Here is an 18,303-nt window from a genome sequence, read left to right as displayed (position 1 = left end):
AGAAAACAGAAAGGATGAATCTCTAGGTTTCTGATCTGAATAATTAATGGTTCCTTTAACTACAATATGGAATCCAGGAGGAAAAGTTGGAGCAGATTTTAGGAGGAAAGATAATGAGAGTATTTTAAAGAATGTATGTTGACTTCAAATGATTTGTACTTATAATCCCAGATCTGTCTTACCACAAATAACTGTAAAGGCTGTTCACCAGGTAAAGGAGCTGAATTCTTTTTTATTTTCATAGAACCTTTGAGCTCTTCTTCAGATTGTTTCCCTTCTGCATCTTCCGCATATTTTTTTCTTTTAATTTGACGATTTGATCTTCTTTTCTGTAATGAACCATAAGGATCATATTTATATGACAGATTTTAAAGGAAAGACTTTAAAAATAATTACTCCTAGTGTGGCAATTTTGTACATTAAATTTTTGAAATTGTCTTCAACATCCATCTTTTCTCATTTTTCCTTTTAATTAAAGGAAGATTATAATTTTCCCTTTGCCACAGGCTCAGAATCTTGTTCTACTTCCTAACGTTTCAAATAACAAAGAATAGTCATACCATTATTACTTTTCTTTAGAAATTATTACAATTAAAAAAGATTTATTTAACCACTTCACACCTTGGGCAAAATATATTTTATTAGTAATACCTTTATTACCTGTCTTTAGAAACTATTGTTGAGAAGAGTAAAGACATGTTTTATTTAGCTATTTCACACTTTGGGCAACACATACTTTAAACTGTTAATACTTTTGCAGTTTTTGCTTCAAACCTAAAAAGTGCATCAGATGTATACTGGTTAAATAATTAATCGGGGACATAAAACTAGAACAAGATATTAAATAATTGTTACCACAAAACCCACAAACTTCTGTTTAAAACAGAATGAAATAATGTAAAATATTTTAAAAGAGATACACAAAATAATCAAGTAAATCTACCAAATAATTTAATGTATATGAAAGAGGAAGCTGTTTTTTACTGACTTTACTAGCTTCCCTTAAAAAATAAAAAACACTATCAAAAGCAGAAGTAAGCCTTTTGAAAAGTATTACATTTTAAAGTAATCTAAGTGATTTAAAATCAGGTATAATACACATGGCTTTACTTACCTCCCTACATATCTAATATTTGATCTTCCCCACTATAAAATCAAAATCTCAAATTGGCTTGAAAATTTCAAAGAACCTAGGTTTGCTTTTTTTTCCCACATCCCTAAAATCTCATGGGTGGAAGCATCTCAGTCAACTTTTCTATTGCTCAATATTTGGTAAATCTACCCCTTCTTCCTTCCTTTTTCTATGCCATTTTATATATTTAGTAACTCCCATGACATCCCCCCACATTATAACCAGCAAAATGACCTATGCATTTTCCTTTTGGTTTCCGCGAATATCCTCAATTTGGTAGGCCTTTCGTATTTCCATAGCCATTACAAAAATGCCTCAATCAGTGCAGCAGGCTGAGGACAAACTGCATTCAAAAAATTGCAGTGGCCTTTTACGTGCCTCTGCCTCTTTCTCGAGTTGTGGAATACTGAGAGAAAGAAAGGTACTAATATGGTGACTTAGGTTAGCCAAATACAGTAGATAACCTCATGACTCATGTAGGATGGGTACCATCTCTTGGCCATGAAGACATACACATTTTCAAAACTCAAGGTAACACTGTTGCTAATATGGGAGACAGGAAGGTGGCATATAAAAGTTGTAATAAAAGGAACTTCTAGAAACCCAAATTTTCCCACATCTTATTTTGAAAAAAAAATTACTATTACTTGAGGGAAAAATTCTATGGATCTCTAATCTAACACTAGGCTGAAGGAATATTTAGAGTTCTACTACAGGCATCATATAGCTCTGAATACTCAAGAATAGCTTAAATTAATAAACCAACAGTGACATTTATTATTCTAACAATAACATGTATTACCAATGTTATGTCTCATTGGGCACAAATCTTCTAGGTAGTGAAGTTTAAGAGTAATTCGATATACTTTTAGAAGATTCCATTTGATGTTTTCAGCATTAAAGTTTCCTTTCTGGTCACTTAGGTATCTATTAGTACTTTGAAATGCCTCATTTAGGTCTTTCGTAAATTGTAAATGAGTGGCCTGAAAGAATCCTTTGCACTAACAAAAGTGCACATTTAGATAATTCTTCACAAGATAACATGAGAGGCACGTATCGTAAGCTGCATACTCATCCTATGAAGACTTTATCAATCTAAAAGATGAATTAAAAAGTGTGAGTTATGTGATTATTGCTGGAATATTATAAGATTATTATAGATACTATAAGATTATAGCTGGAATCATTACAGTGGAATAAATTATATTCCACTAGAGAACACAGCTACACATCAGGCCAAGCCAAATGAGGTGCCACTCTCAACAAATTATCTTTCTCTGTCATGTAATATCTCTACTACTTTAAAAATACAAAAACTAATTTGGTGTGCACATTTTTGGCTAACGTGCTTTTGTCTGGCTTTATTTCTCTATAGTGTTTTGAAAGCACAATTTAAAATGGTGACAAATTCTTTTTTTGAATATTTTTCTAGGTTTTTCTTAGAGGCTTCAAAAGATCAAACTACAACACTTTACATAAGAGGTCAGAAACAGGCTTTTAAACAACACATCATTCCGATAACATGTCACTTGTGTCCTATAATAATCCTAACGTAATGTACTGTATGCGCTTTTAAAAATATTAAGTCTGCAAACATAGTCAGACTACTGAAGTACTCTATATGAAGATTAAGGGTAAAAAAATTAAATATCACATTTAGATTTTTATTCCACCTGACTCTAAACCTAAAACTTAAATTAGTTTTCACGCCTTCAAATCTTGACAGTCCATTGTAAGTGAAAGCTACATGGCTCTTTCCATCATTCATATAATGGAACACTTAAATATATCAATAATATAGATTTATTATCATTTATCAGAAAATATTTCTTTCCTTCCCCATTTATATTTTTGTGTTAACGCAATGCAGCAACCTACAGCGAAAAGCACGGAAGAAATGCGCATGTTAACCTATTCTACCATTTTGTTGTTTGGCAATAACAATAGTGGAAAAATGGCCAGCAGTATCCTAGCAAAAATTCAACTGAATTTTCTCATGTTGAATAAGTTAACTGTAAGTTTGCCTAGGTTAAGGATAACATGTGAAGAAAAAGCCAGGCCATATAATATTAGGAGCTTCAGTCACTGCCCTTACCTCAACTCTTGCAGCAGCCCAGGAGCCTTGAGCCACTACTCTCCCATTGGATAAGAAGCTGCATAAGGAAGAAGAAAGGCCATTCAGGGGCTTTCTGGCCCCATAATTCAACAACTGCCACCACCCATACGGCCTAGAGTTGTACTTTAATTATTAGAGAGCAGAGGGTGGCCTGAATTATTATGACCTTCACTACATATAGACTTTTTAACTTCACAAGGTTATTTTGAATATCCACCTATTCAAAAAAAAAAAAAAAAGGCAAAATGCACAGTATTCTTGTCCACATTAGGGGATTTTTAATAAAACTGGTTATCTTTTCTTTGACAGAAGCAGACCAACGGAATTATCTCTAGGAACGATTCAATCCACTTGCTCTATCATTCTATGTGATTCTAAAAATCAGTATCTCCATCATTAAGTTCACTCAAAAGCACTCCATAAGTACAGGATAATATCACTAGATATTTCTCCATACTAAAAGCCATCAGGGACTTTGGACTGTTACTTAACCTCTCTGGGCTTTGGTTTCATTATCTGAAAAATGAAGGGTTTAGAGAGGATATGTAGGTTCCCTCCCAGATCTAACGTTCTATGGCAATACTGCTAGAAGCACATTTTGCTGTCTTAAAGTTCTACCATGTAATACAATGTAGTTTTACTACTAAACTAAAGTAGAAATAACCATAAAGCAGTTTTATGCTATCTAAATAATTCTACCAGTGCTTCATTTCTCAGAAAAAATGTAATACTCACTTGAGGGTCTTCCTCTTTGAGTGTGTGCCGTGGCATCTGCTCTGTATCAGATATTTCATCTGAAGACTCATTCTTTCTTTTTTGTTTCTTACCCAACGTAATAATGAGTTTGCTGTTTCAAGAGGAAAGGAACCAACAGTAAGAACTCTTTTGCCTTATTTCTATTTTTGGTCATATTAAGATTGGCATGATAAACTTTTTTCCATTTTGTATCACATGAATGTTCAACCAAAGATAACTATCATGAAATCCATAATGACATTTTCAAGACAAGAACTGTATTCTAATGGAACAAACACAAGCCAATATTACAGTTAACATACTTCTAAGCATAGAAAGGCAGCCAAGTTTTAGCACTTGTTTCTCAGGCTCAAAATCATTTTTCATGGGAAAAATGTCAGGTGATAGAACTGTAGTTAATAATTAAAATAATCCATTTATTATCTTGTAGATTTGGAATGAGGGTTTTTTTCCCCCTTTCTACCTCTTACTGAATTCAAACTCCTCACTTCTCCCCTACTTAAAACACTTTAACAATGAATTGCTCTTTCATTACTTCATTTATGTTAAGGCCTATCTTAGCTGTACTGTATGTTCCTAAAAAGTTAAAAACTCTTCTTTTATATTTCCACAGTTTGCCTGTCTCTCTCATATGTATGTGTACATGTGTATATTAATATTTATACACACCCATTAAATACAAATGTTTAAAATGAAAATGTGTTTTCAACTTTTTTTCTTGATCAGAGGTATAGAAATTATAGAGCTCCCACATTTCCTTATTTTTCGTTCAACAGATAAGGGGGCATGATTTTAAAGCACCATACTAACCACAAATCATGCTAATTGCTTATCAGGGAAATTCTATTTTAGATATCCATATTTCAAAGAGAGAAAACTTCCCAAAATATTTTGAAGTGTGATATATCAGAAACAGAATTTTCTTCAACAATTATTTAACAACGTGGGGCAACTTGGAGGTTAAAAGCACACACTTTGAAATCATAGCATCAAAAATATTAAAACTGATTCCACCACTTACCTATCTGTAAGACACCTGGCAAATTACCTGATCTCTTTTAGCCTTAGTTTCCTTGCCTGGAAAATAGAGATATTCTAATAGCTACCTCTACTGTTGTTGAGCATTAAGTGGGATAATGCATATGAGCTCTTGGCAAAGTCCTGATACAGTAATTTCTGAACTAACCTCTAATTATTATATGCCAGGTGCTCCTAGGTTCTAGGATTTGAAGATAAAGTGGACACAGTCCCCAACATTAAAGTGTCACTGTTAGAATATGAACACAGTTAAAAGGCAAAAGTGGAAGTTAGTGCCAGATGTAATGTGAACACCAAAGAAGAGGTGCTTATGTCTACTGAAGAATAAAGGAGGTACAGAGAAAAGGTAAAGTTTGAGATAGGAAACTAATGATAAAAGGGGGTTTGCTAGTGAAAGAAAGGGGAAGGTACATTCCAGGTAGGGGGTGATATTACAGAAGAATGAGAGAAATGTGCAGAGATAAGGGTGTGTCAGAAATACACAAAGTACTGGGGCACCTGGGTGGCTTAGCTGGGTAAGCATGGACTCTTGATTTTGGCTCAGGTCATGATCTCACGTTCTTGAGTTCAAGCCCTGGTGTCTGCTGTCAGCACGGAGCCCACTTTGGATCCTCTGTCCCCCTCTCTCTCTACCCCTTCCCTGCTCGCGCTCTCTCAAAAATAAAATAAACGCTTAAAAAAAAAAGAAATATACAAAGTAGTGCGGGAGGAGGAAATGGAGAGATGGTCATCTAGACAGAGTGAACAGAAGATCCTTGTATGACATGTAAGGAGTTAATATTTTAGTTTAAGGCTAGATTTTAAGCTCCACAGGGTGGGAATTGAAACAATCTAAATCTGTCTTGTTCACCACTGACAACAAATGGCTCTGAGATACTCTGAATAAATGAAAACAACCAAATAATAAACCAATTGGGAGATATGAGAATTTTACACCAATAAGTTCTAGGGATTTAATAATATAGCATGGTGATGCTAGTTAAATACAATACTGCATTGTCTATTTGAAAACTGCTAAGAGAGTGAATCTTAAAAGTTCTCATCGTGAGGAAAAAAACTGTCACTAGTGAGGGGATGGGTATTAGCTACACTTAATTGTGGTAACAGTTTTGTAATGTGTACATATGCCAAATCATTATGTTGTACACCTTAAACGAATATAATGCTATATGTCAATTATATCTCAATAAAATTGGTGGCAAAAGGAATTTCCAACAAGAGAGCAATGCAACTCAAAGAAGTAAAATGCAAGGCAGGGAAAGGAGCAATCAGGCAAATGACAACTAAAGCGAGAGATGGCGAGAGCAACGGGGTCAATGACTGGTTGCCCACATGTGAGGCAAGAAAATTCTAGGAAGAGTTATTCCCAGATTACTCTTGTATTGTACTGCATGATTACCACCTTCAACAGGAGAAGGATGACTCTGACTTGGTATGTCACCTGCACTCTTCTGATGACGTGGAGAAAGCAGACAAGAGGTACAAACACAGCTTATGTTGGAAGCAGGAAATCAGAGAAAGTCCAAAAAGATATTCTGAAACAGTAAGAAGGAACTAGCCGTGTTTGTACTTCATTCCTTCTCACTACTTTCACTGGTCATGTGTTCCCCTGTCTGGTGCCGTTTCCTTATGTTGGTTTACCTCCTAAAATACAACTCTCCCTTGAGGTCATGTCTACGATTAGATACCACATGATCCTGTTCTTCCTCCCTCTCATCCACACTTCCTAAAAAAGTTGTCTACACGGTCGGTTTCATTTTCATTCCTCAACCGGCCATTATCTGAACTCTTGGAACTACTTTTCATTTTCAAAGCTTCCACTTATCTAGCAGAGGCAGCCTCTGCTGACTTTTGCACGCATTCTCTCATTTGATGTTCGTATGATTCCAAGGGGCAAATACCAGCATCTTATAAAAGGAAATGGAGGCTTAGCGAAGTTAAAGAACTTGTTCCAAGTCTCACCTATAGTAAGAATAGAGATAAACATTAAGTAGGCCTCATTCTAAAGCTTGAACTCCTAATGTCTGAGGCCACAAAGGACCTTTGTAATGCCAAACCCAAAGGGAATTTTTAACGCTTTACTACCAACGCATAACGAATCAGTTTTTCCTCTTCTATACCCTTGGCCATGGGACACAATACTCTCCTGGTTCTTGCTAAACTTCCTTGGCTCCTCTTCCTCCATCTATTCTTACTATTGGTAGTTTTCAGCATGATTCAGTCCTCGACAACCCTTTTCTATCCATCCTGTAAACTTTGTTGTTTCTCAAATTAGGGTCTTCAGCCTTCTTTTCTATCGACAGTCCCTGAGAGATGAAATCTATTCATAAAACCAGCTGTTACTTAGACATGTCCACATGGATATCCCACTGATATCACAATCTCAAAATGCTCCAAATGCAACCCCTTTCCCCAAACCTAATAGTCTACTAATAATAAAGTTAAGTTCAGAAAAGTGCACGCATCAAAAGAGAACAGCTTCATGAATTTTCTCAAATGAACACAAATGTGTAACCAGCTTCTAGATCAAGAAACAAGACATTATTGGGGCACCTGGGTGACTCAATCAGTTGTGTCCAACTTTGGCTCAGGTCATGATCTCACAGTTTGTGGATTTGAGCCCCGTGTTGGGGTCTGTGCTGACAGTGTGGAGCCTGGAGCCGGCTTCGGATTCGGATTCTGTGTCTCCCTCTCTCTCTGCCCCTCCTCCACTCATTCTCATTCTTATTCTCATTCTCATTCTCTCTCTCTCTCTCCCTCTCAAAAATGAATAAACATTAGGGGCGCCTGGGTGGTTCAGTCAGTTAAATATCTGACTACAGCTCAGGTCATGATCTCCTGGTTCGTGAGTTCGAGCCCCCCATCAGGCTCCGGGCCGTGGAGCCTGCTTCAGATTCTGTGTCTCCCTCTCTCTCTGCCCCTCCCCCGCTCACAGGCTGTCTCTCTTAAAAATAAATAAACATTAAGAAAGAAAAAAGAAACAAGACATCATTAGTTTCCCAGAAGTCTCCTCTAGCGCCTCCTCGTCCAGTAAAAATCTCCTCCAAAGGGTGAGCATGTTGTTCTTTGTGGTTACACAATACAACCTAAGGCAGTTGAGCAGCCCATCTTCAGTGGCAAAGTCAGGGATAACGAAGTAAAATCAGGTAGCAGAAATATATGTTTGATGCACTCCCCCATTTGCTATCCATCTCCAAACCTAAATGCATATTTCAGACTAGTTTGTAGATGAGACCAAAACTAGTAAAAAGGACACTTTAGCTACTTAAATAACAATTTCCTATGAAATGCAAACTAAGGCCTGTTAATACCCTTCAATATATTGCATAAAAAGGCATTTTCTCAATGTTGGGTAAGCTAACTGAATTATGTGAAATGCATCTTCTGATACAGGTTGCTTAAAAACCCAAACCCCAAAAGTAAAAAATTCAATGAAATCAAAAGCAGAGATACTTAAATATTTTGTATTTATGAATTACTATGAAGAGGTTACACTGTTCCTTTGTGGCAGTGTAACGTAATGAAATGAAATCTCTCTCAGGACAGTGTACCAGGCTGCTTAAACATTAGTTTATAGATAAGTATTGCCTAAATCTCTAGAAAAGAAATACTAATAACTGCTACCAGATCAACTTTAGACATCCACCCTTTTTTGGCTGAGAAGGGTAAGTCAGATAAAAATATTTTCCATAATAACTTAGATAAGCCTTCATTATATTAATTATTTGAAAAACGTTCTTAAAAATTTTTTTTTTAACATCTATTCATTTTTGAGAGACAGAGAGGGACAGACTGTGAGTGGGGGAGGGGCAGAGAGAGGGAGACAGAATCCAAAGCAGGCTCCAGGCTCCGAGCTCTCAGCACAGAGCATGACATAGGGCTCGAACCCCGAACCGTGAGATCATAATCTGAGCTGAAGTTGGACACTTAACAAACTGAGCCACTCAGGTGCCCCTACTTGAAACATATTCTTCAAAACAAAACAGTGCCTTTTAAATTTTATTTTCTGTATATTCTGTATTTTCTTCCAATGTTGTTCTATAGGCCTGGTACAGGTATCTTTTTCCACGAACTCATTAGCCATTCTTAATCCAGGAAAAACTTTTTTTAAATCCTAACTTTGTAACAGATATTTCAAATATAGTAGTTTTCCACATAAACCTTTCAAAGTTCTAAATATCTACACATGACCTTTCTGTTCAAAAACGGTGCATTTCCATGGTAGGAGACAAGTTGATTCTAAAACATTAAGTCATGTTTGACTGACATATTTCTGAGTAAAATATAGATATATTTTAAGATTTAAAAACTAGGGTTACTTACACAGAACACTGATTCTTGGAAACAATGAAGTCATATTGGTTTATTATAAAGTTCTAAAACAGTTATATAGGTGATACTACAAAGGGGAACAAAAATTAGGTTGGTATTGATGAGTAACTCCTAAATGTGTGAGGCAGCCTTCATTGGAAGGCTGTCTGTTAAAAATAAAGACTCCTAATCAGAAAACCTCAGACAAACTCAAACGGAGAGACATTCTACAAAATCACTGGCTAGTAAGCTTTACAACCAAAAACACCATAAGAGACAAAGGCTGAGGACTGTCCTGAATTGGAGGTGGTGTAAGGGGGGATGACAACACAATGAAATGTAGATTCCTGGCTAAAAAAATGGAACAACTGACAAAATTTACATGAGGTCTCTAAGTTAATAGAATCGTGTCAGTGTGTGTGTGTGTGTGTGTGTGTGTGTGTGTGTGTGTGTGTGTGTGTGTTTTCTTTGACAACAGTGCTTTGGTTATATAAGATGTTAACCTTTGAGGAAGCTGGGTGAAGAGTCTAAAGGAACTCTGACCTATTTCTGCAAGTCTGAGATTAGTTCAAAATAAAGAGTTAAAAAAAAAATGACTGATTTGTTGGTCCCAACCCTATGATTCTGATCTAATAAAGTGGGACTCCAGTCGGACTTCTAAAAAATTCCTGAAGAGATTCTGATGTTCCACTAGGTTTGGGAACCACTGGTTCAGAGTTATTGTCATTGAAAACTCTATGAACAAGTATTCAGGATAATAAAACTATTGTATATTCATAGAGCACTTAAAATACCAAAGTGCTTTCGCCTACAATATCTCAGTTGATCCTGAGAAAAATTCTGACATAGATAAGGTACTGGTCTATGATACTAATAGGGAAACTTCAGCACCAGAAGGTGAAATAAACTGCCCAAGTCATAAGTTTAGTAAAAGACAATAAAGGTCTCTTTAGTCCTGGTCTACTTTTTAAGAACACATCTTACTGATTTTAAAATAAAATGACATTACACTTCAACCAGTCAATAGATACTTAATATCAATAAATATACATACATAGTTTAATGGATACAGAGAAATATGAAACTATTACTGTCATTTTGTAATTATGGTTAAAATTTATCCGATTTTCAAACAACCAGAAATCTCTACTGCATGTATAATAACAAATGATTCCCATAAATATTATGTGAGGGAAATCAGATGATCCAAAAGTAGAAAAAATAAAATGAAATCAGACAAGTAAAATACCCAATCACGGATCAGAGTCTACTGTATGAATTCTAAAATAAGATTTCATTATAAATGAAACTAAAATTTCATTATAGACACATTCTTCAAATAAACTGACAGTTTGCTATTCTTAGAAATATCACCAAAGTAAAGTGCCAAATACAGAATATATTAATAATAAAGGCTTTTCACAAGCTTTTTTTTTAATTTTTCATTAAAGGAATCTGTTATCAATGTTAGCAAATTGCAGCAACAGATATTCAGGCAAGTGAAAGAACTAAATATCAAAACATTGCTTGTTTCAGACAGCAAAGGGCAATTTCAAACTAAGTATAAATTTGAAATGTTAATTCATTTGATAAGTATAGGCACTACAAAACCTCAGTGTTTATACTTGACATCTATATTTGATTTTCAGATGTAATTTATGCACTCATCTGAATCCTGCCCACATGTTTATTAGTAGAGGCTGGTAACAAGTTGCATTCTACACAGTGTCAATCTGTAATTGCCCCCTGCTGATTCTCTCTGCAATAATTGGACAAACAATGAATCTTCCCCAATTAGTCCATTTGTTGTAATTAATGCATCCAATTCATCATAAGTGAAGGAAAGAAGCAAAAATACTATTTCACATTACAATGTTGAAAGGCAGTGTGACTATTTTGAAAGTCATAAAATATAAACTTTTTTTTTTAAGAAACACTTAATCTGGTGAAATTTCTCCAATTTAGGATCAATGCAAGACTCCAGCTTAAACTCCTTTGGGAAAACTAAGTTTTAAAAGGATTCTTTATTTTAGTTAATCCTTTAATTTGTGAAAGTAACATTGTATTGTATGCTCTTGGTTAACTTGGGACTATAAAAGACTTCGTGTTTAAGGACAGAAAGGATTTTTTTTTTTTAATTGAATTCACTGAATTGTTTCATATACTTAGGATATAAGTATTAGCTAAATATTAATCATAGTCCACATATGTACCAGCATAGTTTCTTATTCTTAAAAAATACTTTGCTTTTAAGAAAGAAAAGGCAGGCGCCTGGGTGGCTCAGTTGGTTAAGCATCGGACTCATGATTTTGGCTCATGTCATGAGCTCATGGTTCATGAGATGAAGCCCCCCATGTCCAGCTCTGCACTGACAGCATGGAGCCTGTTTGGAATTCTCTCTCTCTCTCTCTCTCTCTCTCTCTCTCTCTCTCTCTCTCTCTCTCCTCCCCTCCCCCACTCACATGAACTCACTCTGCCTCTCAAAATAAATAAACTTAAAAAAAAAAGAAAATGGTGTTTATGCTAAAAAAAACATTGACAGAGTAGGAGCATTAAATCAAAAGCTTTACTTTAGTTGTTCTAAGATACATATTAACATCTATTGATTCCCACATCTAATACATTCCCACATATTAACATCTATTGAAATCGATTCATTTAATAATCAAATATATGCCATAGTTTTAACTTGCAATATTTTTTTTCTTTCTTACACATAAATTATTGGTGTGTCTTATTAATCAATGACATCTTAGATTCAATGAAATACATACAACACATTGTTTGGTAAGAACAGACCTTAGTAAGGTCTTACATTTTACATAAAGGTATACTTCTTAAAAATGAAACTGTAAATCTTCATTAAATTCATGATAACAAATAATGTATACTGTATCAATTCTTTCTGCAGATGAATGTTTCAGATTTTCACTGAGTTTAGGTTTAGATCTAAACAGTGAAATCAACAAAACATTTTACCTGCTTGGCGTTTAAAAACTATAGAACTTCTATAGACTACTAATGGTATATGATTAATAATAAAAATACATAATAAATGTACACCATACATTTTTCAAAGTTTCATATGCCTAAAAATAATTAATTAATACATTTATATTTTATCCAAACATATCAAATTGTTACTATTTTGAATAAATTCAATCAGGGTCTTGTCACTTTATTAATAACATGGACTATAAAGTGATAATTCTCAATTTCTGATGATTCATTGTATTTTTCCCTCGGATTTTGTTTGTTCATTTTTTCCTCTATATATTTTGTTATTTAGATATAAATACATCTCTATAGACATGCATATGGACAAACTTACATTTAGTTTTGTTTAAAAAACACATACATACATATATGTGTATATATATATATATATATATATATATATATATATATGATATTAGGTAATTAATAAATGTTATTTTCCCCCTTCCTTCTTGGAATTTCAAACTATAGCAAAAAAGGGCACAATATAATTTCAGAATTTAATTATGTTCATTTTCCTTTATAACATGACATCCTTAATTTCTACTTGAATATTTAGATGTTTTCTGCTTTAACTAAAGAGAAAGGCTACTTCTAGCACCTAACATCTAGCATACAGAAAGAATAACTATGGACGGCACAAAAAAGAAGACAGAAAGTTTAATCATGAAGGACTACTACTGATTAAAACTATGGGGCCACAAACATTGTTAAGTATCAAAATCATTCTACCTATATCAGTCCAATAATCTGTAATCTGTAATATAAAGAAGTATCCTAATTGGCAACACATAAACATAATTTAAATGTCAAAACTACAAACCACAAATTTAAAAATGCTTCAATCAAATCATGTGATATTCCTTTTAAATTTTTTAAAAAGTTATTTCAGAGAGAGAGAGAGTGAGCAAGCACAGTAGGGGAGCAGAACAAGAAAGAAAGAGAGAGAGAGAGAGAGAGAGAGAGAGAGAGAGAGAGAGAGAGAGAGAGAGAATATCCTAAGCAGGCTCCATGCTCAGGGCAGAGCCTGTCATGGGGCTTGATCCCGTGACCCTGAGATCATGACCTGAGCCGAAATCAAGAGTCAGATGCTCAACTGACTGAGCCACCCAGGTGCCCCAAATCATGTGATATTCTACCACACAATCTCAAATCACAAATAGAGCCGTAAGAAAATTCTACTTGAAGGCTTAGAATGGATTTATTTTATAATTTAACTTTCTACTGTTACTAAGCCATTAGTTATATTCCTGTGGTTTCAGTGAAGGACTAGTTTGCCATTTCTGTTTTTGATTTAACAAATCAAATTCATCCATTTGGTGCCATTTGATACTTAACCTTTCACTCATTTATCCATTCGACAAAATTCATTCTATTCCATTCATGGAGCATCTATTATGTGCCTACTATTACTAAAAAAAATCTGATATTCTACATGAAAGGGAGCTTGTTAGAACCTGACTGCCAAGATCATGAACAACATTAAAATAGAAAAAGGTTGTTTCCTGCCCTACCTCACTCTTTATTTCACACCTGCCATTTCCATTTCAACTCACACCCTTCCCCATAATAGTGTGGGCAACCTTTCAAACTCCAAGCATATTTCAAACAAAATTTACCCCTCCTAAATGCTACTCTAGCTACTTGATAAGCAGAAGAAGCATGCTCATATGAAACAGTCATTAGTAACCTATTACCCCTCTTAAAAATTAGCAACTGCTTTTGTTTGTCCATTTGATTTTTTTTTAAGTATATGTGCTACTAGATTGAGCACTCTCTGCTCGATTTTTTAACTGGTCTCATTTAACTGGTCTCAGAGCCTTAATAGAGAATCTAGGCAGGTGAGTGAAAGTTTAGGCTTGAAAGAAGGGGCGTGGCTCATGGCCACAGCCTTCTCCCTAAATAGCTACGTGCTATTTATGCTTTCAGAAAACAATAATGGCTAACATTTATTAAATTCCAGGTACTGCTCCATATGCTTTAAATGTTATTAAATTATTTCATTCTCAAAATAACACAATGAGGCAAATACTATCATTATCCCCTTTTCACACAAGAGGAAACTAAAGCTTGAGAAGTTCAGTATCTGTCCAGGGTCACACTGCTTATAGGTGACAAAACGGGAATTTGTACAAATGTTCCTGGCTCCAAAGTCAAAGAACTTAATCAAATTTGCCCACTGTGCACCAGCCTAACTCACAGAGGTGTGAAGATTAAATGAGACTCTACAAAAGTGCTCTGAAAAGGATACTTTTTTCCTTGTATTAAAAAATTCATCGACAAAAGTAGCAGAAATAATAAAAAGGTTTCAAGCACACTAGCAAGCAAGCAGAAGCAAAACAATGACACGCATGGGTTAAATAAACACCAATTCTGATTATATATCAACCATAACTTACTGTTTACAAATTTAGTTACTCTTAAAGTTTCTATTTCACACTGCTGGTGGTTAAGCTCCAGCACACATTCCCTTCAACTTCATCTGATATCTATCATTTGATATTAGCAACAGCTAATTTTCTCAAACTAATAGAAAAATAAAACTTTTTCAAGCAAATGTTTAATATATCATGAAATACTGTTAATTAAAATTCTGCAACTAAACTACTTAAATGATGACTTCACCAGAAATTAAAAACTTGGCAAATTCAAAATTTAAATAGCAGCTTACTGGAAAGCACAGTAGTGAAAATATTTCAGCTGACTAGAACAGGTAAGCTTCCATTTTACTTACTTGGCTGCAACTTATAAATTCCTCTATCAAAAGGATGTTCTTATATTCTCAACAAGTTTTTCTCTAGTAACTCCTCAGTGTCTTGCCACGTACTTATCTTTTCAGTACAATTCTCACCTATTTTCTCAAGAATGCTATCTCCAAAAACAATTACTAAATTGATCAATGCTGTGCAGTATTAAAATCATTTAATAATCTATTTCTAACAAAAATATAAATACCCCAGGATAAGTCAAGCATTCTACTGTGATATGTTACTACTCCCTACCACATTACATTTTCCAAAAATCCATGTTTCTCTATTATAATTATTTCCTAATGTCCCCTTATGTACATTGCTTTTCTTGAACCAGATTTACTTCTTGTATCTTTTGCCTCTAAAAGATACTATTCCCTCCTAAATTTAAAGTTACTGTAACTTTTGAAGTTTCTTTACCAGTTTCTCTTGGTTTGTGCATTATTTTTTGAATGCACTTCCAAATAGTACACCACTTTGCCTATGTATCTGTTTAAGTTAAAACTGAAAAACTTTAATTATACTAACTCTTAATGCATTGAACGATTAAATACAGGGTTTCCTATTTAAAACTAGACAGAATATTGGAAAAATCAGCTGCTTTCATGCCCAAACCACTAAATATAAAAGGAGTAAATATTTAACTTTCAAATTTCATTTTAGCTGTCTGCAAATAAAATGCAAAATCACAAATATTAATCACTGCTCCATTACGGCAAGAGAGCCCATGTTATTTAATGGTTGGGATGGAAAGGCATCAAGCCATAACAATATAATTCAGTTTGGTGACAGCATTTAAAATGCTGAGAATCAATGTCTTCCAAATTTTTGTCACTTCTCGGTATCTATACAGTGTATCAGTAATTTCTTACGCAAATGAAGATTTTCATAATAAACAAATTCTTTACTGTGTACTCTTTTGTGTGGAAAAAAAGAAAACAGGTTGAACACCTTATCTAAAATTTCACATAAAGCCTTCAAAAATGACCAAATGTTTCTGCAAAAATAACTCTAAACTGTTGGCCTTGGGTTATTTTTACCCTTGCATGCAAAAACTTGCGTATAATACATATATTAACATTTATTACATTTTATTTTTGAAAATGTATTAGATAAGTCATCAGATAAAAACACTGAGCATTAATGTACCCTCCTAGAGCAATTCCTTGTCCTTATAATTCTCTTGGAGCATTAATCCTCACCTGGCCTCTTTATTACATAAAGTAAATCAGAGAGAAAGTGAGGGAGTAAACCAGGGAGAGCTGAACACTGCTCATCGTTGATTTACGTGGTCTTGGTTTTCCTGCTATTCCATTTAGTCCAAAGTTGTGGGTTTTTGAGAAAATACTGTATTTCACGTTTCCAATCTATAAGGTGCCCAATGAAGTACAACCAAGAGGTAAAGAAAACTGATAAAAATATTTCAGTGCACTTCCTACTAAGGAAGTGACTTTGGAACTGGCACAGCAATGGGTTTGGTTTTGTTTTCCTTTTTCTGTTCTATGTATGCAATGTTCTCCTATTTTAAATTTCTTTTACTAATATTAATGTACAGAAAGCTATGTTGAGAGAAGATTAAAACGCAGTAAGTCTTAATTACTCAACTCATTCAAAAAGGAAATAAGGTACACATAGTATCTAACCACTTAAAACTTCAAAGTAGGAGTAAAATACATCACACGCAAATCAAAAGTAAAAGATGAGACAGACTGCACTTTGACAAAAAAATTCAAAGGAATTACATTGATTTCGAAACCAACTTACCCAATTTTTGTCTTCTCTTTCAACTTTGAACAAGTTTTTGTTTTTTTGCTCTCTTTGTCCTTTGGCTTGGATTTCATCCGTCTACCTTTCTTTTCCTCTTTTCCTTCAACTGAAGCACTAGGAAAGTTCTCAGGACTCATTACTCGTGGAATATTGCGTTCCCCACGCTCCTTTGCTTTTGCTATGGCCTCTGATATTATCCGATTAGCCTTTTCTTGCTTGCTTTCTGATTCCACTTTTTTTCTCTGTTTCTTCTCAGACATGATCCTCACCTGGGTATTCTGCAACTTAGTGTATGTCCCAGAACCGTCACTCTTCTTGGAAGATGGAGGCTAGAGAAATCAGAATACTTTTTACACAACATGCCAAAGTACAGCTAAACGATTAACATAAATATTTGAACATTTAAAGTTATGCTCAACGAAGTAAAATACGTGAGCCGACATGTGAGTGCTACAAACAAATGTAAAATTATAACATTTTGCTGATCTAGAAATTAGTGTTGGTATATAAAAAAGCTCCACTACTGCTTTTAAAAACGGTTAAAGAAGGATAACGTAGATTCACTGATATTTTCACAGCATTCTTGATTAGTTAGCTGATTCAAATTTTGTCCTGTAAATACTCTGTACATTTGAAATAAAAGTCTTTTCTTTCCTTTTCACTCCAGAACTGTGGAATTTATTGATAAATTTAAAATAGCAATTTTGATTTAGAATACTCCTTATAGTTTATTATTATTTTTAGAAATACAAAGCTTCTCTGCTTTACAAGAAATTAGAACTAGAACCCAAAATCATTTAAATCATTTTTTTAATGTGCAATCTATGCAGCAACATAGCTAGTTAGTAAACAGACATTCCCATACTTAAAATTAGAGAAAGTTTTAGTTTTTCCGTGAAAGAGTTAAATGTGGATTTTTTTTTCCTCTCTCTATATCATAATTATTTTGCTCAAGCAATTCTGGAAAAAAAAAAACAAGTTTTACAGTTTTACGTTAAAATTATTAATATTTTAGCAGTATCACAGGAAGCAGATCAACAGCATTTAAAAAAAGAATATCCTCTTCAAACACGCATTCATCCACATATACTTAGATCACAGTTTTGTTATGTTCTTACCCGTAAACATGCCTCTGACTATAGCAAAGGAAAAAACCACCAGGAATTTCCAAACACATTTTCATGCTGATTCCAGTGTGCTTCACTGGATATCTTTTCTATACCTGCCTCATCAAAGGTTTCATAGCAGTGCTGCAGCACTGGGAAAGGAAGGAGGGTTTAGAACGCTCACTAAAATGCCACCTTAAGGCCTACAGGCTATAACAAATAACCAAGACTCGAGAAAACAGCAACAAGCTCAAGATGGCGATGCAGTACGACTCCCGCAGCAGCAGCCAGTAATAAGGAAGGTTATTCAATCCCATTAGCCTTTTAGCC

At 34.4% G+C, this 18,303-nt stretch overlaps 1 protein-coding gene across 11 annotated transcripts in view; it reads right to left on the bottom strand.

Annotated features, from left to right (window-relative positions):
- CHD9 (chromodomain helicase DNA binding protein 9) overlaps nt 1-18,303 on the bottom strand; it is a 233,692-nt gene that overhangs the window by 92,104 nt on the left and 123,285 nt on the right. For 9 of the 11 annotated variants that reach the window (XM_019455939.2, XM_053906106.1, XM_053906109.1 and 6 more), the window contains 3 exons: nt 16,865-17,196; nt 3,984-4,095; nt 183-329 (listed from right to left, as the gene is read on the bottom strand). In XM_019455939.2, coding sequence (XP_019311484.2) covers nt 183-329; nt 3,984-4,095; nt 16,865-17,196 — 591 coding nt within the window. Of the gene's footprint in view, nt 1-182; nt 330-3,227; nt 3,286-3,983; nt 4,096-16,864; nt 17,197-17,985; nt 18,254-18,303 lie in introns of those variants that run through there. The other 2 variants (XM_019455946.2, XM_053906112.1) reach the window with 2 other exon arrangements.

This window comes from Panthera pardus, unplaced genomic scaffold (assembly GCF_024362965.1).
Source record: "Panthera pardus isolate Hobbes unplaced genomic scaffold, ASM2436296v1 HiC_scaffold_18, whole genome shotgun sequence".
NCBI lineage: Eukaryota > Metazoa > Chordata > Mammalia > Carnivora > Felidae > Panthera > Panthera pardus.
Note: the sequence above shows the minus strand (reverse complement) of the source record. Positions and strands in the feature narration are given on the sequence as shown.